The sequence below is a fragment of the Dama dama genome, chromosome 18 (assembly GCF_033118175.1).
Source record: "Dama dama isolate Ldn47 chromosome 18, ASM3311817v1, whole genome shotgun sequence".
NCBI classification, from domain to species: domain Eukaryota; kingdom Metazoa; phylum Chordata; class Mammalia; order Artiodactyla; family Cervidae; genus Dama; species Dama dama.
Window position 1 is genome coordinate 71,375,563 of NC_083698.1, and position 22,901 is coordinate 71,398,463.

General features: G+C 50.5%; 1 protein-coding gene across 4 annotated transcripts in view; it reads left to right on the forward strand.

The window, feature by feature from the left end:
* TNS3 (tensin 3) overlaps window positions 1-22,901 on the forward strand; it is a 220,581-nt gene that overhangs the window by 62,182 nt on the left and 135,498 nt on the right. For 2 of the 4 annotated variants that reach the window (XM_061165564.1, XM_061165565.1), the window contains exons 1-2: window positions 10,225-10,773; window positions 14,493-14,531. In XM_061165564.1, coding sequence (XP_061021547.1) covers window positions 10,543-10,773; window positions 14,493-14,531 — 270 coding nt within the window. In that variant the 5' untranslated portion in view covers window positions 10,225-10,542. Of the gene's footprint in view, window positions 1-8,419; window positions 8,535-10,224; window positions 10,774-14,492; window positions 14,532-22,901 lie in introns of those variants that run through there. The other 2 variants (XM_061165570.1, XM_061165571.1) reach the window with 2 other exon arrangements.

A 22,901-nucleotide genomic window follows, 5' to 3' on the forward strand; every position in this document is an offset into this window, starting at 1 on the left:
TCTCTGGGTCAGGAAGATCCCCTGGAGGAGGAAATGGCAACCCACTCCAGTATTCTTGCCTGGAAGATTCTGTGAACTGAGGAGCCTGGTGGGCTACAATCCATGGGGCCACAGAGAGTCGGACATGACTGGGCAGCTAAGCAGCAGCATACAGTATATAGCCTTTCAGACTATTAGTAGAAAAGTCACTTGACACATTTCATATTGCTGAAGGCATGTTCAGGGCTGCGGCTGTTGTCCCACTGGAAGCTGTTAACTCTAAGGCCAGAGTCTGGGAACAGCCCCATGTGTGAATTCCTGCCGGCCGGTTCTGGATCTGCTCTTCAGTCAACAAGCCACGTGCAGCTGTGCTGCTGCTGCTTGTCACTTCAGTCGTGTCCGACTCTTTGTGACTCCATGGACTGTAGCCTGCTAGGCTCCTCTGTCCATGGGATTCCCCAGGCAAGAATACTGGAGTGGGTTGCCGTGCCCTCCTCCAGGGGATCTTGCTGAGCCAAGGATGGAACCTGGGTCTCCTGCATTGCAGGCAGATTCTTTACCACGGAGCCCCTGTGGATGCCCAGGCAGCTGTGCTAGGAGAGTGCTATTTCACATAAGCATGGCAGTTTCCTCTGTATGGAGAATTCATGTTTTTAAGCCCCTAACAATCTGATTGTGGGGTCATGGAGCTCTCCTCCAAGGTGTAGAAAGTGGCCAGCAGGATGGAATCACTGTAATCTGAAGAAGCTCATCCTATGAACAACACTGCTATTGGTGGTTCTGGTGCCACCTTTTATTTTCACTTCTCTGTGTGTGGGCCTTACCAGACCCTGCTGGGTCCTGGACAGACTGGCAGACATTATACGAGAGAAAACAGGCTTTTGAAGCTGGTGGTGGCATGTGGCCAGGTGATATGATCATGTGGCTGTGTAGTTGACTGTCTCATTCCTTCACAACTGATTTGTTCTCTAGTGCAGCCTTAGTTTAAGCTATAAAGCTATATTTATGTAGAATTAACTAGTCCTTCCCCAGAAAAGCCCAGAAGGAAATTATAATCTTATTTTGAAATAGATTTATTTTAAATAAATCATGTAATATACAAACATGCCCTTCTGCTTTCTCTAAATCATCACTTTTCATTCCACATGGCATAGTGACTAAGAAGGCGGCCTCCACACATACCTAATGTGAACCTGTACTCCCCGGCTGCACATTCAGCTTTTTGGCTAATTACCTAATGTACTGGGGTCCTCTGGGGGTGGGGAGGGCAGCAGGAGGAAGCCTGGGCTGCCGTGGGTCCTAATGCACTTTGTTATTTAGACTAGGACATTGGGGGCACCCTGGGAGCCTACTTTTGAACCACATCCTTCTCACTCCAGTCTGGGAGCGAAAGCCTTGGGTAGGGGTTCCTCTGGGGTCAGTTGTCACAGATTCTTGGTTGGCAACCTCATCTGTGAGGGGAGGGGCGCCTGAGCCTAGGCATTGCTCAGGTTTGCCAGAATACCTTTAGAAATCCTGGGAGCACGTGTGTTTGTGACTTCATTAGTGGCTTGGCTCCATGCTTCAGGGGAGGACTTGATGTTTGGTGGATCCCCAGGTGGATCCCGGCACTGGGACTCCGTGCTGGTCGCCCCTGCCTGCAGTCGTGCCTCTTCCCCAGGACCTGACTCAGACCAGAAAGCAGTTGCAACAGGGTTTTAGTTTAGTCAGTTTTGTTTTAATTGATAACACAATGACTGGAATATGTGTAAAGTGCCTCACGTGACTTTTGAAGAGCCGCAGTCGTTTAAATGTGTATATTTGGGAAGGTTCGTTCAAAAACAGCCCTTCCCTCACCATCATCTTCAGCCAGTACAACTTATAGTCCTTTATAGAGAGACCACTTGGGTGAGGGCCCCGTGACAAATTAGCCATTGCCCTGTGTCTCCCACATCTGTAGGATTTGGGGGAATGGGAGGAATGATAGCAGTAATGTTTTGAAATTTTTTTTTTTAGCAAATTGATCCCAGTTGATTATTGGAACTGCAAAGGGGAACTTAGTTACACAACAGACGATCAAATGCAGTCAAGCAAACTTGCTTGCTGAGGCCGGAGACGGGAGAGGACAGGTACCTTGCCTGCAGAGCATCAGGATGTGGGTGCAGCTGGGCCCTGCTGACAGAGCAAGGGTACCCAGGACTACTGGGGTCCTCAGTTCAAAGCAGACGTCACCCTTTGTGAGGAGGGTAACCATGGAGTGTGTGCTCGTCCTGGATCAGACAGCAGGGCGGGAGTCCGACTGTGAACTGTGTCTTATGCAGCCTGGGGCATGTCGTGGAGGAAAAGCTGTCCTGGGGCCAGGCTGCTGTGGGCTCCTGTCACTCAGATGTAAAGAAGAACAAGGAAAAGCACTCACTGAACACTTCCCTCCTTTCTGGGTGTGACTGGATTCACTGGTTCATGAGATTCTGTAATAGATGATCATGTATTGATATTTCCATATAACCTGCACTCCTTTTGGGAGAAGTAGAAAATGGAAATTTCCACATGTAGCTGTCAGAAACATCTCCTAAAGCCATGAGACCTACAGGGGAAGGGGCCCTTGGACCTGGGGCTGGGTTCTGATGGCCCTGTGGCAGCTCTGTGAGTGTGGGTATCTCCTCCCTACAAAAAGGAGTAAGGCAGTGTGCCCTAGATGCCTAGGGTGTCCTCTGTGCATCAGTAGATGGTCCTCACGGTGCCCTCCTTCCATGCCCATGCTTTCTGTTCTGGGTCCTACCATGTGGTCTATGAAGAGGCAGGTTCCTGGGACTTCCCTGGTGGTTTTGGGGGTGAGCTCCAACTCTGGCCAGTGATACGACCCATCCAGTAGAGCAGGTTCAAGCCAGCTCTTGTTCTCCGAGATCCTGTCTCTGCTGCTTTTCTGTCTGTTGTGTCCTAAGCACTAGGTTCAGGCTGGGAGAGGTGACAAAACCCTGCATGACTTCATTGTCCCCTATCCCCTGTGGGTGGGCCTCAGGGATCTCTGCGGGTCCCATGCTCAGGGTGCTGGCTTTGGACCTATTTCCCCCATATCTGGACACCTTGTGCCTTGTGGCAGCTCCCCCCGCCACCTGCACTGCAAGCCACCTCCTAGCACATGTGTCTATGGACCGCACCGTGAGGGTGAGGGCCTCCGAGAACAGAGGGCCAGCACTGAGGTCACAACCCAAAATGTGGCTCACCCAGCCCTGGTGATGACCAGAGTGTGTCTGCGGGGTGTTTCACGGGGGTCTGCGTTGGCATCTTCAGGCCTCTTGTCCAGAATTGCTTACAGTCATACACAGGGAAGGACATTTCTAATCAAGTTGCTGGTTTTACTTTTGTGTAGCTGCTTCTAGAGGAGAGGTGTCATATCCCATTTCTCCTTATTTAGCAGCAGGATAGAAATAATCACCTAAGCATTTGAGTCCCCGCCTTCACATTTTAATCTGTAAAATTAAACTCCAGTTGCACTCTGTGCTTTGTTTTTTCTCTAGGAAAGCTATTTATTTTGAGCCAGGATTCAGGAAGTGCCTGCCTCCCGTCTTCCTTCAAGCACAGAAATAGCTCCTGGGATGCCCTCTGGTCACCTCTGGGTACAGCTGGCACAGTTCATTCTTGTGTGTTTCTAGGTGTTTTGACTCTGGCCTTCTCATGTGTCCTGTGTATCTCTGCACCTTTCAACTCTTTAGTCCCTCAGGAACTTCCAGAGCCCGCCGGCCTCCCTTCTGTCCTAGCAGAGCTGGGCACTGGGCTCTGGGCTGTCGGCCTCCCCTACCCCTGCTTAGACCATCAATAGAATAAACTCATAAGAGCTTCTTTTTTGGAGGATGGGAGGTAGACTGTGTGAGTGGCTCCCACAGGCTATGAAGTCAGAAATTCTGTCCTTGTAGAGGTTTTCTTCTTTACTTTTAGTAAGTGTTTTTTTTTTTTTTTTGGGAGTTGCCCGGCTGTAGGAGGCCCTCTGGAAGCTTAGTGGTGCCCAGCAAGGGTGGAAGCCTGTTCTGGCAGAGGAGGCTGCTGGAAGGAATTCGTGGGCATTTGAGGGAAGAACTGGCAGATAGGATTGGTGTCCTGGCCAGATGCGGACAGTTCTTAGGCTTTCCTTTTGGGATTCTGGGTGGAGAGTGACACCAGTAGCAAGATTTTGCACATGTGGATGGAGGTTTAGCTTCATCAGGGTGAACTCCTGTGGGTTTAGTGGGACATGTTTATGTGGACATTCAGAGTGAGCTAGCTGGCCCTGTGTAGCCTAATGCTAAATTTTTAAGTTTTCCTTCTGAGATTTGATGATAAGTTATGATCTATTAAAATTTGTCATTTTTTTCTCCCTTTTCTTGTCAGTCCTTCCCTGGATCAAAGGACAGTTGGCAAAAACCAGGTTATTCATTGTACTATTCTTAGATTCTTCTGACAAAATATTTTTTGAGAAATTTCCTTGGTATTCCCCCTTTGTGGCACGTACCATTTCCGTCCTTAAAAACTGTTGCTTCTGTAGGTGCCTTTTCTTCCTTTCCTCTTTGTAACAAGAAGGAGAGTGTTAAAAAGTCACGGGAGTGGGGTCATACCATTTCTAAGCTCTTCTCCTAAAAAAAGCAAAAGCACACAGAGTGTTTGTCCTGAATTTTTGATGCAGCTCCTGACTCTTTGTCCTGCTCCACCCAGCTTGTCCAACGAAGTGTTGTTATTTAGGCTGTTCTGGTTGAGATGTTTAAGTCTGAGGGAAGGGTCCTTTTTCCTGTGTTGCTGTCTGCAAAGACCTCCCAGCCTTGCAGGTGTCCTTGTAGAATGAGAGAAGGAAAGAGCTTGGTGCCTGCTGCAAGGGAGAGGGGAGGGGAGGGAGGGGCTAAGTAGGGGAAGAAGGGAGGGTGAGGGGCTTGCTGTGGGGGAAAGGGGAGGGGAGGGGCTTTTGGAAGGGGAGGGGCTTTCTGGCAGGGAGGGGCGGGGCTAAGTGGGGAAGGGGAGGGGCTTGCTGGGGAAGGGGAGGGGCTTGCTGGGGAAGGGGAAGGGCTTGCTGGGGGACGGGGAGAGGCTTTGTGGGAAGAGAGGGAAGGGGAAGTCTTGATGGGAGGAAGGGCTTGGTCTGGGAGCAAGAACCTCTATCTTATCTGTGGGTCTCCTGAAGAAGGAGCCTGTAGTCCAGCCTTGAAGTAGGGGCATGACTGGGTAGGAAGGGAAAGGTGGGCTTTCTCAGCAGAGGAACCAGCCGAAGGGGCTCAGAGAGGAGAGATGACCCTGGGCCCCTGTGGATGGAGAGGGGAGGTGAGCAGGGAGTGGAGCTGCAGCGCAGAGTCCGACCCTGTGCTGGATCCCTGCGCTCCAGGCAGGGCAGGGCACTGTGTGTGGCCTGCCCACCTTGGGCCAGTAGGCACCCTGGGGTGGGGCTGCTTCTTTCTTGGGGTGCCTGTGTGATGGGAAGCACCCCTGCCTTTCTGGGGGTGACAGGAGCAGCCCCCTAGAAGCATGCATGCAGCTGTCCTGTGTGGGCATGCAGGCCGAGCCACACAGGAGCAAGCCAGGGCAGGCTGTATGGAGGTGCCGTTTCTGCCCTCCTGTTGGGTGTCCTTGGGAATGTCGCCGCAGGTGCTTGGGTCCCATCCCGTCGTCCCCATGTGCCTTCTCGTCAGTCAGGATCTTCACCTTTATTTTGAGCGGGAACAAAGCAAAACATTTTGCTTAATGTGGTCCTTTACTTGCTAAGACCACCAGTTGCGTTGTATTCTCAGCATTAACTGCCATACATGCCGTCTAAATATATCCTTCCCAGAAGCACGTGGAGTTCTGGGGAGCCGCGTGTGTCCGTGTGGTCACGGGCCATGCTGTGGGACAGCACCTCTCAGATTTCCTTGCCCCTCCCAGGCCTGTCTTGGTGAACAGGGGGTCAGGGAGATGCCCTCCTGTTCCTCCACCTTGAATGTGATGACAGAGGCAGTCTTGCTGCTGCAGCTGCATCCTCAGGAAATGCCGTCTGACCACTGCTGTGGGATGTCTCTGTTGGGAGAGACAGACAGAATCCTCCCAGCCTGACAGGATAGTCCTCTTGGAGGGATGGGAGTTTCTATCACAATCTGATAGTGTGTATCTTGACAGCCTTTCCTGATATCTCTAAGTTCACATCCCTCCTGTAAGGTGATAGTATCCATTTCACAGTCGAGGAAGACTGAGTTCAGACAGCAGGGGGCCACCTGAGTCCCTCAGGCCAGTTGGGAAAGAGCAGGGGGCATTCTAGTAACTGAATGTCAGTCTCTGAAGCAGAGTCCTAAGCTTTTTCTGTTCTTCCATAGCTGACTCTGTGGCACATGAAACTAAGATATATATTTTAAAATAAACTTTTGCTTAACAATGAAGCATGCATTCAGAAAGATCACTGATCATAAATGTCCAGCTTGATGTGTTTTGATGGTGGGTGCATCTGTGTGGTCACATCACAGGTGGGGATTTGGTGGGTGCTCGGCGCTTTGCAGCCCTTCTGTGCCACTGGGGCCCTCCACTTGCTTGCACGCACCCTGAGTTTGCTGGCCTTTGCACCTGAAGCAGTGGACTCCCAGAGTATACACTCTCTCCCCCATCTTCCTCATCCTACCGCTGACATCTGAGCCCCTCCTCTGTCACTGTGTGGTGCACCCAGTGCTTTTTAAAGTGCCTTGCCTGTTGGGACACAGTGAAAGGCGGGGGGTGTTCTGCCATGCGTGGGCTTCTTGCAAGAAATTATTTGAAAAATAAAAATAGTTTTTAGAAGACTTATCTACGGGAAACTATAGTGAAATGATCCCAGTGATTTTCCTTCTCTCTCTTCGACCACCCCCACCACCCCCACCTGCATCCAGGGGCTGTGGGGGGACACACGGGACCAATAAGGCTTAATTGCATTTGTAGGGCGATGTGTTCTCATGCGGATTAGACAGGCTAAATTGGGCTTTAATTCTCAGTGGGAGAACAGTTTTCTGAGGAATGTGAACCTAATTAGGGATTCCAGGGTCACGCCTGATAAAGTTAAGGAAAAGTGCTTGAAGCACTTTTGCTTGAAGGAGGCAAATAAGTTAATAAAGCCTTGAAGATTGGCATTTTGGGAGCCATCCCTTTGCATGGAGTCTGTAATTCTTTGGAGGTTTGTGTTGGACCCTTCACTGGAGATCCCCCCTACCAGAGGAGCATTTTTACAGACCACCTGCCCAAATCTGCCTGGATGATATTGTGAGAATGGCCTTCATTCCCCATTGGCCCTCTCAGGCCTTTGATGGTGGGTGCTATGGACTGAGTGTGGCCCCATCCGCAAATGCGTAGGTAGTTACCGCAACCCCCAGGACTTTAGAATGTGAGTGGACTTGGAAATAGGGTCTTTTAAGAGGTTTTGTTGTTGTCCTTCAGTCCCTCAGTCCTGTTCGACTCTTTGCGACCCCATGGACTGGAGTACACCACGCTTCCCTGTCCTTCACTATCTCCTGGAGTTTGCCCAAACTCATGTCCATTAAGTTAATCATGCCATCCAACCATCTCATCCTCTGTCACTTCTCATGCCCTCAATCTTTCCCCAGCATTAGGGTCTTTTCCAGTGAGTCGGCTCTTCACATCAGGTGGCCAAAGTATTGGAGCTTCAGCTTCAGCATCAGTTCTTCCAATGAATATTCATGGTTGATTTCCTTTAGGATGGACTGGTTTGTTCTCCTTGCTGTCCAATGGACTCTCAAGAGTCTTCTCCAGCACCCCAGTTCAAAAGCATCAATTCTTTAATGCTCTGCCTTCTTTATGGTCCAACTCTCACATCCGTACATGACTGCTGGAAAAACCACAGCTTTGACTAGATGGACATTGGTCAACAAAGTGATTGTCTCTGCTTTTTAATATGCTGTCTGGGTTTAAAGAGGTGGTGAAGGTATAATGGGATCCTGTGGGTGGCCCTGACCCTATACAACTGGTGTCCTTACAACAGGAATTCACATAGAGGGAAGACAAGGTGAGGAGCGAAAGTAGCTTCTGCATGCCAGTGAGAGAGGGCTCAGGAGAAATCGGCCCTGCTGGCACGTCAGTCTCTGACCCCCAGTCTCTGGGACTGTGATGACACATTTCAGTCATGTGAACCGTCCAGGCTGTGGTATTAGTTATGGCATCCTGAGCCCACTAAGACAGCAGACATGCTCCCTCTTAGACTGTGAGCTCTAGGGGAGGGCAGCTTTCCTCTTCTCATCATTCTTCCCCTAGTTATAATAAATGGTAGTAATGGAAATAAAGATAATTGGACTTTTATCTTTTCTCAGTCATCTGTAATGGTCACAGAAAACATCTTGCTACTTTATCGATAAGTAACATGAAATGAAAGAAGTAGAAGCTGTGCAGTCATACAAGATAAAGATGATAATGAAGTTTCTGCTCCTTCTCCCACCAGATTGCTGCCCTGTGCAGAGACAAGGGAGGTGTCACCCCCACCCCATTACTGTGAAGTCCCGTCAGCCAGTGATCCACCATTACTGTAAAGTCTCCTTGGCCAGTGTATCCACCGTTACTGTAAAGTTGCCTCTGCCAGTGTATCCACCATAACTGTAAAGTCGCCTTGGCAGGTATATCCACCGTTACTGTAAAGTTCCCTCAGCCAATGCATCCATATCCGTTTCTCCAGCTCCTGGTCTGGAGTATGAGGGGGAGAAGGTGGCCTGTGACTTAACAGGCTGACGTGGAAAAGAAATTGCTTCAATCTTGATCTCATTGTGAGTTTCCTTTGCAAAGTCTTTATCTTTGCAAAGATAAAACAGAGGTAAACTTTACTCCAGATTTTGCACAGCCTGTGTTAGAATTCAAATAACTGTGCTAAAGTAATTTTATTTAACGATGCAATGTGTGCCTAGAGCGAGGCCTTTGTACTTGGTGTAGCTCAGCAGACTGCCTTCACTCTTGCCTGCGAGCCAATTGGTTCACCCTGTTCATTCGTGTTGCATTTCTGTGATGGCGAACGGGTCTGTCTCTGCACAAGTGTTTTCAGTTTCTGAATCCTTTTTGATCATTGTTGGCTGCTGCTGTTGAACCGATCCTTCTTTCCAAGATCCTGGTGTGGGTCAGATCTGCTCAGACTGGCTTGATGCCAACCTGGAGGGATTCACCTCTGGGCAGAATTATCTGGGAAACAAGTGGGAATAAATGGCAGGAGGAGAGACCAGGCTGGAGACTTTGGTCGTGGCCTCTGAAAACATGGTATGTGCCACACGCTCTAGGGCACGTGTGTCTGTGGGCTTCTGGGGAGCTCGTTCACGGGACTCAGCACAGTTGGGATTCTCAGTGGTTCTGGAGGTTAAACTCTCCTCCATGCACACAGTGATGTGCAGAGCATCAGTGATGCTTTTGGGGAAGCTGGTGAGAAAAATGTCACTCTTTCTGTGGCTTTGTCCAAAGTAAAATTTAAGAAGAAACAGTGACAACAGAGCTGAACTCGTCATTTCGTGGTACCCCTGAGGAAGAAAACATGCAAGAAGGAAATCTCTGTGAGGCACATGGAGACTTGAAGTGTGGTCTCCCTCCAGGTGTCATCTCCAGACATGAGCAGAGGTGCCCGTGGGCTGTCAGAGGCGGCCTTATGCCTCCGGAGAAAGTGCCTTGCTGCAGACCTGGGCTTGGCCCTGGGGCATCCACTAAGTACCGTGGTTCTTCAGGGTAGTGAAGTGCTGGGCTGGGCTTTTGTACTGTGTACACACATGCACACTCACACACTCAGGTAGACACACAGTCACATAGGGACACACACACACCTCTCACCCACATTCTCATCCTTACATGCTCATTCACAGACACTCATGTGTTCTCACACACTCACTTCTTTACACCCTCGCGCTCACACACTCCCCACACTCGTACACCCCTCCTCGACCCTCCCTCACCCTCGTGTACTCACCTGCACCCCCACTTCCTGGTGCACAGTCACTCTGGGTGCAAGGGCCCCTCATCCCACCTCTGTCCTGCTCACCTGCCCACCCGCTGGCTTTGGGACAGGGAGCTGATACCAGCAGGCAGCCGGCGCCACGTCGCCAGGTGTGCCGGGTACAGCCCTGTTTGTTTGTGGTTGCCCTTGGTAACGGTGACTCGGCCCCACACAGAGCCGCGACAGGCCATAAAGTCCGGTCTCTGGGGCCTCTCTGGGGCTTCCTTAGTCACTAGTGGGCGCTGGCTCAGCTTCCCGCCCTGTCCCTCCCACATCATGTGTCACCTGCACTCCCAGGCTCCTTCTGGTGAGAAAGGGGAGACGTTTCTATTAGGAGAGGAATGTGGAGTTTGGCCCCCGTGGCCACCAAACTAGAAGATTGTGCCCGTGTGGCCCGGCCTCTTTGGGACTCAGCGCTCTGGGCACCGACAGGACGCTCGCCAGCTACCTGGGTCGTGCGGGCCGGTGAGGGCCGAGGAGGAGGACCTGCAGTTGCCCTGGCCCTGCTGTGACTGAGCCACCCGCATCCCCGTGAGGTTGCCCGGCTGGAGGTGACGCAACCCCGTGTTCGTCCGCTGCCGCTGGTTCAGGCCACCTCACACAGCAGGCAAGGGGCTCAGTGAGGGGAGCACTGCCCAGTCCCTCTGAACGTGGCGGCCATGCACCCCGGGAGCTGTGGGCCTGCTCTGTTTTCAGCTCCATCTGTGAGATGGAACTGGCCCTGCAGAGGCCAAATGCTAAGGCAGCACCATCTCCTTCATGCTGAGGATGGCCAAGGCCACCTGCAAATGACCGAGCACCGTGGCATTTCCTGTTGTCAGATGAAAATAGCAGAAGACCCAGATGGCACAGTGAGGCCTGTGATCAGAGGAGATGGGGAGAGAAAGCAGGTGAGCCTGTCCCACCGTCCCTGACCCGACCCAAACCCAGGATGGCCGCCCTCGGCACGGTTACCTGGTGTCTTCATCCTGAGGGGCGAGGCAGCCGTGGGGGCTCCAGTGCTGGATGTGGCTCCTCCGGAGAAGCCCTGGTTTCTGTCTCTGGTCAGGCTGCAGGCAGCTCCTGGTGCGGAGCAGGGCGTTCCACGTGAGAACATGCTGTGTCCTCACCGTTGATTGCTTCATGGTTCTGCCAGACTGTGGTCAGCTGCCTCCCTCTTTCTTATTCTAAGGAAATGTGTGAGATTTCTATGTGGTTCCCATCCTGGGATTTGGTTTGAGCCACATTGAAGGGACGTGTGTCAGTGTGTCCACTTGAGGAAGGTCTTTACTACAGTAGGTGTTTGTAGTTCTTGATGTAAACATTAGTTTTCTCTGTATGGAAAGGTTGCCTTCCTCCCAGACCATCCTCTTTTATCTGAATTAGTACTTCTTGTGCATTTTTGTTTGCAAATTCATTCTAATTCGAGGTTCTTCTGCAGACATGTGCTGTCTGCATTTCACAGCAGTGTGTGTTAAAACAGACAGTAGGGCTGGTAATCTATTCCCTGGACCAGAGGCTCTTTTCTGGCAGGAATGCAGAGCTGTTGCTTGACATTTGCTCCCCTGAACTGAGGCGCTTGCACCCCTGAAGTGGGGAGCCCCATGCCCTAGCTCACTTTCTAATGAAGAATATAGTTTATGCAGTTTGTGGTAGCTGGTGTCTCCTCCTGAGGACTTGTCTTTTTTAACTGTTGTTTTCTGTGAAGGACAGTGAGTGCCTGACAAGAGAAGGTACTTAGTATAAATAAGATGGGGGTGTTGATTGCATAGCTCCTAAGCGATGTCGGCCTTCAACGGGGCTTATTGTGATGGCCCCTGGAGGTGGGATGTGGGGAGCCCCACTGCATGGAGCCCTCTTTTGTTTTCTGGAAGACACCCTGGGGCCAGGCCTGGTGGTGTCATTGCATTTCATGTGGCTCTAGGGGATGTGGGAGATGCAGGACATGCTTGACTTCTGGATGGTCCTCCTAGTGATTGCTCTTTTTAAAACTTGAACTTCTGATGTTACATAGGGCTTTTGCTTTTGTTCTCTTAACAAACACATCTTCCAGGTAATTGCTGGACTTTATTTTTCAGGCCAGTATCAGACTTACAGAAAAATTCGACAAGTAGTATAGAGAGTTAACCTGTGCCCACTGTCCCCCCTAATTTCCCCCATGATTAATACCTTGCATTAGTGCGGTACACTTGTTATATTTGATGAGACAATACTGATGCATTATTAACCCCAGTGGCTTCACTGGTGGCTCAGATGGTAAAGGCTCTGTCTGCAATGTGGGAGACGTGGATTTGATCCCTGGGTCAGAAAGATTCCTTGGAGAAGGGAATGGCAACTCACTCCAGTATTCTTGCTTTGATAATTCCATGGACAGAGGAGCCTGGCGGGCTACAGTTTATGGGGTCATGAAGAGTCAGACATGACTGAGCGACTAACACTATCACTATTAACCTCAGTTTATAATTTACATGGTGTTATACATTCTAGGATTTGAACAAATGTATAATGACATGTGTGGCTTCCCAGGTGGTGCTAGTGATAAAAAAAACCCACCTGCCAGTGCAGGAGATGTAAGAGATGTGGGTTTGATCCCTGGGTTTGGAAGATCCCCTGGAGGAGGGCATGGCAACCCACTTCAGTATGCCTGCCTGGAGAATCCCGTGGACGGAGGATCCTGGCAGGCTACAGTCCATGGGGTTGCAAAGAGTTGGACATGACTGAAGCAACTTAGCGCACATGCCACGTAATGATTTATATTCACCACTACAGTAGCACAAAGAACAGTTTTCCTGCCCTAAAGCTCTACCTTCTCATCTGTCCCCTAGTCCCTGGCATCCACTGATCTTTTTACTGTCCCTATAGTTTGCTTTTTCCAGAATGTCTCAAAGTTGGAATCATATGGTATGCAGCCTTTTCAGATTGGCTTCTTTCATTTAGTAAATAAGTATTTAAGGTTCTTGCATATCTTTTCATGGCTTGACAGCTCATTTCATCAGCTGAGTTGGTATTCCACTGCATGAAATATGGGTAGTGATTTGTCAAAGGCAGGAGCTCTGATTGCTTGCACACTTCTCACCAGTGTGCGAAGCATTTAGTGAAGCACCAGGGCACGAGCCTGCACCAAGTGAGCATTGTACACAGGATGAAATTAATCACCGTGTTCCATGACCACGCGGCTCCTTGTCTGACCGCCAGCACACATAAGCATTTGTGCATGTGTTTCCAAACATTGTTCCTGCTTCCCTGGAATTCTCAGTGTAGAGTGAAGCAACCCTCAGCTCAGTGATTCTGTACTGTGAGAGACGCTGCTAAGTGTATGGGGAGGGGGGCTGCCAGGTTGAGAGGAAGAAGATGGGGTGCCAGGAGAGAGGTCCCCTGTCCTAGACGAGAGCATGAGTCAGAACCCTGGTGGAGTAATGATGTGTCCCAGACAAATGAATGACTGTGTATCATGTTCCTTGAGGAACTTTGTAAGATAAGCAAGAGAACTATAAATAGTTGCCATGGCAAGAACCAAGGGTGCACTGCCGCCTACTCCAGCCCACAAGGACAATTAGTCAGATCCCTGGAATTTCTGCTGCCATTACACATTTTTAGAAAACTCTTTGAGGATTGAGCCACAAGGGGTCTGGGGGGAAGAAAGCCAGGAGGAGCTGAGTCCTGCTTGCAGGTGCTAGAATCCTGGCCGTTCAGAACTGCAGGAAGCAAGTCTGATTTCCTCACTTGCTGACAGCCCTTCCTGCTCAGGGAGGGCTCCCTGTTCCCGAGAGGAGAAGCTGCCCTGTGTCAGCCCCTGTTCTGACCACCACAAGCTCTTACTGCCTCCAGTTCTCTGATGAGAAAACCAAAGCCCAGAGTGGTTAGAGCCCAAGGTCCCATGGCCAGGAAGCGGTGGAGCCTAAGACCCCACCCCCACAAGGCAGACTTGAGAGCTGGGGTATTATCCCACTGGGTCTGTCATCCTGGGCACCCGTAACTGTGTTTCTTCTTTTGCAACTGTGGCCTCATCACATTGGTCTATGTGTCTTTCTTAATGTGCTCACATCTGCAGGGGCCTGGGTGGAGTCAGAGGGACTCCTTTCCCACTGTCTCACGTAGTCAACTCCAGCCTAGAGTGAAATGTCCACATTTAGACTCTGATCTTAGTTCCATTTGTGGAAATAGTTCTAGAAAAGGCATTAGGTTTTATAGAGAATGCAGGCCCTGAGTGTTTGTGAGATGCTGGGGCAGCTGGAAGACCCCCAGGCAGACCTCCCTCCCCTCCCTGTCCTGGCCCTGTTCCCTGTGCTCCCGGGTGAGAAGGGCTTTGCCCTAGGTCAGAAGTTCCTGGCCTGGGAGTCCCCTAGGCCTTCCAAATTAAACATGAGGGTCCTGTATTTATGAGTGGTGGGCATTTCTGTTGAGGAGAGGTCCATGGTTTTAATGACATTCTCTGAAAGGGATTAGGACTTTATGAAAGGGAACAAAAATCTGGACTCTGTAAACTCTAGGTCTTTGTTGTCTTGAGATCCTGAAACTGTGACCGTGAATATGGTCAGAGGTGCTTTCAGGCTTGGGAGCCTCACCTGATTGTGATGCCGAGTTTCTTCTTGAGAGAACCCACCATTTATCGTGTTTCTTCTCCCTTTAGGTGGTGAGTCCCCACTGTGCGCAAGTCCACCTGGAACAGGTAAGTCATTGGCATTTCCTAGAGACTCTTCCTGCTGTGCCCTCTTTGTGGATCCTCTTCCTCTGTTTTACCTGTGGCTTTTGTTCACAGAGCTCTGTGGGGACCCTGGACCACCTTGCATTAGCTGTTTGCATACTTACCTAAAGATGGGTGAAGCATGCACTCCTTTGTAAGAATGACTTTTCTGATCAGTTAGTTACTTCAGGAATTCATCTCCCAGAGCCCCGAGTTTCCCCTGCTGTAACACAGAGATGCTGCTTGTGCATTTTCTTAGTGATAACAATGTGGGCAGAGCACTTGTGTCTGGAGTGTATGTGTAGAGAGCACCATGTGTTGGCTTTGAAACAACAGGAAGCTCTGACCATCTTTCTATCAGATTGGAGGTAAACACAATGATAACACTTTCACTTTGGCAAATCTTTATCCTTGTCTGCTTTCTAAATGGAAACGTTCTTTGAATGTCATTGTGCATCTGGGTGTTTTCTTTGCTGCCTCCCACCTCCTTACTGCCCCCCACCCCCCTGGTTGTGAGGCTGGGGTGGGGGAGGTCAGCCTTTTGTTAGTAACTTAGTAGTGGCTTGTAGGACACCTGGCTTGGTGCACTCCAGGACAACAGGAAGCCGACAACCCTCTTCTCATTGCAAATTGGAAGTGGCTCGCTTTCCCAGCCTCACCTGTGAGGAGAGGAAACAGGTGTGCCCTGGTGCCTCCTCCAGGATAATATTAATATTAGGTGTGTTCTCTGTGCTTTCCAGTCTGGATGTGGTACCATGCCCTCAATCCCCATAACCATCTGTATATGGTTTTGCCATATACAGATTCCAAAGTCCTGCTGTGGGTTTTGCCCACCTTCCTGCTTCCGGGGCCTCTGTTGGCTGAGAGCCCAGTGGCTTCTAGACCCAGAGCTGGTTTCTCCCTGGAGCAGCAGTAGACACCCTCCAAAGGGCTCAGCCCTGTGTTCTGCATGTGACTTTCTCTCCTAAAATGCAGGAAGTGCTGTGTCCCCCAGGCTGCTGGAGAAATAAATAAATGGTAGCCTGGCCTGTGCTGCTCCATCTGCCTGTGCTGGGCAGAGTGGTGTAAATGTGCCAGCTTTGTCCGGTGGAGATTTAATGAAGGGCTTTCAGGTACACGGTGTCACTTCTCAGGGCAGAAAGCCCAAAAGCAACTTTTTCTCTGCTGGCCCTGCATCAGTCAAGAACCTTCTAGCACCATGACTTGGCATTTTGGTTTGGCAAGGGTAGACCTCCAGATTACAGCAACAGCCCCCATGTCACCTTGGGAACCAGAGGGCTGTGTGGGTCCTCACCAGGCCACTGAGGCCGTGGTTCTATCTCTCCCTTTGTTATAGTGATTGAGTACCTGCTCTGTCTTAGACATGTTTGCCCAGAGGTCACTTTGGCTCACCCACCTGAGACATGAAGAACCTGAGAAAAGTTAAGTAGCATTCCCAAGCCACAGACATTGAGAGGCCTTCACCTCTGATCTTGGCTTCTTTTGCTGGCACTTGACATTGAGAGGTGAGACAGGTTCATTGGCATAAACAGTCATAGTTTAAAATCAAGGATATACCGCATTTTAAAATCCAGGATAACCGTGCAGGGAAAGACATTATTTGTCAGTGGAGCTCAAGAGGAAATCAGTGGTAATTTAGTGCCGCTGGGGTTCAGACCCAGCTTGGTATTTCATTCTCAGAACATCTCTATTTGATGGACATTGTGAGTGAGTACCTTCCTCAAGGTGGCATTGCTCACCTGTGGGAAAATGGTCAGAGGAGATGTGGATCTCAGGTGCCCAATGGCCAGGTCATCCCCCCTCTCTTCCCAGTGCTGCTTGAACTTACACAGGGTCCCCCCCATCCCCCCAGCTTCATCCTCTTGGGTTATCAGTGGTCGTGGGGACTCATCAGCCTTTCAGGTTTGGGAGAGGGAGCTGTGTCCTTATTCACCTGAAGCTGTGATGGTGGTCAGCTCTAGGGTGTGAATGCCCCTCCCACCCATCTGTGAGCAGCCCTCTGACCACTTTTGTGCCTGGGACCCTTCACCTGGCGATCACCTGCTATGCAAATGTCACCTGAGAGCAGGGAGTCCTTCTGGGCAGTGGAGGAATAACTACACCTCACTCTCTTTAACTCTGAGCCACTAGGTCTGCCTGAGTTTCTGGGGCCACAGCAGCCTGGGGCATGTTTCCTTGAACACACTTGGGCATAGTTCACTGTCCTCACCAGAGAGGAGAGGTCAGTGATGGGTCGAACCAGCAGGATGTGACAACCTCCCATGACTGCTGCCGGGGGCCCTGCACTTGATGAAGTTATGCTGTGTGAGAGTCTTTGCCGGACAAGGCACCTTTGTGACTGCCTGGGGTGTTTGGGACAAGGGATTCAGGGACCCTTCATGTGTTTGTTGCACTCTGAACTCTTGGCTGTTTACGCTGATGCTCATTTTTCTAGTTTTTTTTTTTTTTTTTCTGGTAGCAGATCTTTAGTTTATTGTGATGGTTTAAAAGGTGGATGTGAAGTTTGGCTAAAAATGGCAGGCAGTGGGGCTGAGCAAAAGATCTGGGAGGCAAACCTCCTTTTGTAAATGTTAACTTAGTTGATGAAACCATGCAGACAGGCTCCAAGTTTCTTGGAAGCCAGTGTAAAAAGGAAACCACGTTATCGGCACGCGCCTTATCAGCAAGGAACGGGATAGGCAAATCAGTGGAGAAAGTGCCATGTGGAAAATTGTGCAGGGTGTTGACTGCGTGGGGGACAGGTGTTGAATCACAGCTGCCCAGAAAAATGCTCCCACCTCGTCCCAGATCGCGATGAGTTACTGTTTTAGAGGAATATCAGATACGAGCCTTGAAGTGCATCTTATCAAATCCTTACGCACTCTGGTGGCTGTGGCCGTGGGCACGGCGTTTAGAAAAGGATAATGCCTACTTCACTGTCTGTTTGGGTCACACTTGTGGACTTCCGTGGCATGCGTTCTGCAGGGTTGTACAGTGGATGCGTCACTGTTTCTCTAGGTGACCGTGATCATTAGTGATGGGAGAGGTAGCCAGACTCTTCAAAACTGAGTCACTTGTATGCTCTAGCTGTTTCTGTAGATCTACATGCATGTTCATAGGCACATCCAGCACAGAGTACAGCAGTGATTACAAGCGTGGGATGGAGTCAGCTCAGGGTCCCCTCTGGGCTGTGACAATAGAGAGCTGCGTGACCTTGAACAGAGCCCTCCTACTTCTGGGCTCTGCTCTCTTCTTCTGTAAAGTGGGGATGCTGCCACCTTCCTCGCGGGTCATTGTAAGGATGATGGGATGAAGTAATGTGTGAAGATGCTTAGCACTGTCTCTGGTGTAAGGAAAGTACACAGTGCGTGGGGAAAATCCTTATTTGTTGTTCAGTGAAGTCAGGAGGGCGATAAAGGTCTCAGTTCCTGCCGCCTTTGCTGTTTGTGTTTTGGTTTTGATCCCTGTTCTCTTGCCATCTGCCGGGGAGAACCAGTTTGATCAGTTTCCGAGTGTTCCCTCTGCTGCGGGAGGGTGAAGGCACCTTGACAGGCTCTTCTGAGACCTTGATTCTTGTCATCTCTCATTTAGAGACTTAGAGGAACTCAGAAAGCCCATGGAAAAGAGCCTGTCGTCAGGATGCAGGTGGCGTGAGAGCCTCCAGATGGTGGCAGGCGGATTGATTACAGGATCTTTTCACGACACAGGCCTCACGGAGCTCTGAACTTGGCCTGACAGCTTTTTACTGACGTGCGAGGCGGTGGTGTTTGTTTTTCCATGTTATCTTTGCCCTTCCAGTGCTGCCCAAGGGGGTGGATTCATATCAGTGCACCAACGGAAACTCATTCCTGGGTGCAGGTGTAGCTTTTGCGGGGCCCCTGTGAGTCCACGTGTGTGAACCACCCACACAGCCACACCCACGGGAAGCTCCCATGGGCCTCTGTCCAGGCTGGAGAGGCCCCGGAGAAGCCAGTCCTGCGGAAGCCCCTCGCTGCTTGGTGTCTGAGAAGTTCATTCTCTTTGGAGCAGCTGCCTTCCTTGAAAGAGGCCGTGTCCCCGCCTTCCGGGGCCACGTGCGGGCGGCGGTCAGGGCAGTGTCAGGCCCGGCGGAGGACGCAGGTGCAGGCCTTCACCTGGCGGCTGGCACGCACACAACCCATTGTTTTGCTTGGCCATTGTGGTTTCTCCCACTGGAGGAGAGGTTGTATAAGAATAGCTTCTGAAATTTGAGCCAGCTGTTTACTGAACTCGGGCGGCTTTATTTCTCCTTGTTTAATTAAAGTGAAGACAATGGGTGGTTTCTGCCAAAGGTGACATTAGGAGTCACATTACACTGTCTCAGGCTACAGTTTCCAACCTGCCTTCTGACAGCTACACCTTTGTATTTGTGTGTATGTGTGTGCATGCTTAGTCGCTCAGTCATGTCTGACTCTTTGCAACCATGGCCTGTAGCGCACCAGGCTCCTCTGCCCATGGGATTCTCCAGGCAAGAATACTGGAGTGGGTTGCCATTTCCGCCTCCAGGAGATTTTCCCGTCCCAGGGATCAAACCCAGGTCTCCCACATCTCCTGCATTGGCAGGCTGATTCTTTACCATCTTAGCCAACGGGGAGCCCCTTGTTCAGTGAGGTTGGCTTAAACTCACAAAGTCAGAGGAAGTGGTCATGAAATGACGTTGACAGGAGGGCTCCGTGACTGTTGAGGACACGTGCCCATGAGTATGTGCTGTCATCGTTACAGTTCCCACCATTCACCTGAGACAGGTTCTCTCAAAAGTATTGAATTATTTCAGTAAGGTTGCCTGCCAAATTGGATAAGTAGGAGTTTGAGATAGAAGGAAAAAAATATACTCTGATGATATTCCCTTTATTTTACTGCAAAATTAGGTGACAACAACAGATTACAGGCTTTCTGTTGGTACTGATTTGTGAAGAAGTGTTACTGAAGTTCATAGAACCTCGTGCCTCCTGCTGACTCCCATCCACAGCAGGCTGTCTGTAGGAATTTCTTGTCCTTGTCTGTAAGTTCAGGTATTTGATTAAATGCTGCTTATTCCTGCTCATAGGTTGTTTTTACTTGTGTAGTGAACTTCAGAAGCACAGACATGGGTCTGCATACCACAGCAGGGTCTTAGCTGAGTGATAGATGCTGTTTTCTGAAAGTCAAAAACACCTGTACATGTGTGCCTACACACAGGTAGGGGTGCACAGCTGCCCCTTCAGAGGCTGTCTGTCTCATTAGAACATATTTGCCCAGAATTGGTAGCTCAGTGAGTAAAGAATCTGCCTGCAGTGCAGGACACCGGGGTTGGGACGATCCCCTGGAGAAGAAAATGGCAAACCACTCCAGTGTTCTTGCCTGGAAAATCCTGTGGGAGGAGCCAGGTGGGCTACAGTCCATGGGATCGCAAGAGTCGCACACAACTCAGCAACTAAACCACCACCACGATGAGGTTAATTTGTTTCAGGCCAAAAGACACTTGCAAACTTCCTTGTTCTTTAATCCCTCTGACCTTAGAAATAGAGAAAATTCTCAAGAATCATGTCAGATGAAAGGCCAAGTCTTCCATTTGGTCAGTGGAACGAAACTTAATATCTATGTTTTTGGTAAAAAGCCAGGTGAGACTCAAATAAAAATATACATGATGCCGAAATAAAAATATACATGATGCCGTATTCCCAGAGTTCAACCTTGAAACTAAGTCATGTGATTGCTCTGCACCAGGTAGCCTGTCTATACAGGAATGAATCATTTGAGGAGCCCCGTGGAAGACCCTTGAAGGGATATATGGAGGCTGAAGGGCCCAGTTAGGATTCGAGAAGCGTGGCAAGCATACCTAGACTCAGGGGGCTGGGACATGCCCAAGGTCACATAACTAGAAACGGGGGACAGGGGTGAGGCGAGAGCTTGTGGCACTATCTCCACTGGAGAGGCAGGGTGCTCTAGCCCTGAGGTGCTGCTGAGGGTCTGTGTTTGCTCCAGGGGAGCCCAGGTCCTATTTCCCCAGTTGCTGCATCCCAGTAGGTGGACACGCTGGCTGCTTCTGCATATTCTCAACAAGCATGGATGGACAGGAGTGCCCGGGGATTTACAGCTTGGGGGAGCAGTGGGAAGCATTGAGAAAATGCTGGAGTTGAGATGCAGTCTGGGGGCTCCCTGTTCCTCAGATTCATGTGCCCTGGGGACCCAGATGTTCGCTAGCCCCTCCAGGGGAGCTCAGAGCAGGCCAGGCTCCTGGACTGGGTTGATGACTTTGTTACTTCATTTCTCAGTTGCTGGTTTGTTGTATCTTTTTCTCACTTCAGAGTCCTTTTTGAAGGCTGGGGTGCTGGACTGGCATGAAGTCAGTGTGAGTCCACACTGGGATGGGAAGACCTCTTCCGTTCCTTTCGGGAATCTGCAGGACCCAGGCCAGACTGGTCAGGGCCAGCCGGTTCCCGTTATGGAAGAGCCCCTGACCTTTGCCCGGCCCCTGCCTGCAGCTACCCTCAGCACCTCCCCTAAATGCTGCCCTGAGCTATCCCCACACCTGGGCGTGGGTTCCTGTAGATCTCCAGGGAAGAGGCACTTGCCTCCAACCTTTTCTAACCCCAGGCCAGACTTTGGTCTACCCTAACTTTGATTTCACCATTCCCTCCCACACCTGAAATAGCACCCAGGCTTTGGCTTTTTTTCACCTTTGGGGGTAGAATTGCCAGGATTTCTGGGAAGGTGGCCTGGTGAAGAGGCCCTGATGGCGTTTGCAGTTCTTTAGTGGGAACTCCGGGTCAGCCACGCGTAGGCTTGCCTCAAGTCTCAGTTCAGGGACCTTTGAGAAAGAGGGACAACCCTCCACAAATTAAGGGAAAGCCACCCCTTTTGGAGCTGGGGTTTGAGAGCTGGCGGCTCCCTGCTGTTGCCAGGCCTGCCTGTGGGTGTGAGGAGAAGGCTGCACATTAACCCGTGGCAGCATGAAGCCCAGCTAATGATTAAATCCCACACCGGCCACCCGCGGTCACACCGGCAGTTGCTCGCCTGTGTCTGTTCCTGTCCCCGTCGGATGTCAGTGTCCTCTGCACGTCCACCCAGGTGTGGCACATGCAGCCCGGTGTCCCTGTCCACCCTCGTCCTGGGTCCCCACGCCCCGTGCTCTGGGGTGACGGTGGTCAGGTCGCCAGGGCCAGCAGCTTCCAGAGTGACAGCTCCTCTTCCCGGGCTGGGCCTTCGGAAATGTTTTCAAGGAATGACGGCTGTCCCTAGGTCCAAAGGCTGGAAGTCTGCAGTGGATAAGAAAACTCAGGTTGAGTGTCATTTATTTTCTTTTATGGCCCTGAGTCCATAGCAGTCACTGGATTTTAAGTGTGGGAGGGACGCCTGAAGACAGTGGTTCTGTGTGATTGGTGGTGGAAATAGCAGTGACTACAGAAAGGGAAAACCAACTGCTTATTTTTTCAATGCCTTGAATTGGGATGGAGGAGAAGCGTCATATTACCATAGCACTTGAATTACCTGAGTGTGTTTTTACCTGTGAAGAGAGTATTCCTTTAAAAAAGCACAACAGTGAACTCCCCCATATAGAAGTCTCCGCCGGGGAGCAGTGGCCGAGGGGTGGAGTGACCCTGGCTGTCAGTTTAGGATCCCAGGTTGGGGAGTCAGATTCTTTCCCAAATTCTACATGCCCTCGGGCCCTCCACCTGGCTCTTTCCTGGGAGCCAGGGAGCGTGGGGATCCAGGGGCCTGTCTCCAGAACTGGGTCTGGAGAGCAGGTATGGAGTCCAGGACAGGGACCTCTAAGTGTTGCCTGGCTTGGAGTTGTCACAGCTTTCAGCTTTGTGACTTTGAGACTTTTGCTGGGGTGCTAGGGAACCAACTCGTGAAATTTGGTAAAGAAAAGCAATCAAGCATTTAACCTTCTTTTCATGTTTGATCTATACCTCAGAGTTAAATATAGATGAAGGGAGAAAGTCTTATTTGGTGAGGAATTCCGGCTGACAAATGTTGAGAAAGGGATAGAGTTAGAATAGCCATGTTTCAGACCGCTAATAAGGGCGAAGCAGCTGGCTCTAGGACGTGACCTTCTGTAACTGCCTTGGTCACAAAGGGAAGCTGGTGGGGTCATGTGGGCCTCACGTGAAGGACGTTGGAACATTGATTACATATTTGCCCCTACCAGAAATCAAGCCAGAATCAAATTAAGCCAGACCCACCCACAACTTACAGGAAATACAGGGCCAGAGAGATCTGAAAAATAATTCCAGAGAGGTCAGCAAAACCCAGAAGGGGGAAATTCTACTGGGTAAAAAGAACCCCAGTTGTTTTCAAATACACTGCAGGAAGAGGAGGAGGAGGAGGAGGAGGAACTGTTGTAAAGGAACTGAAGAGACAGGTTAAATAAAC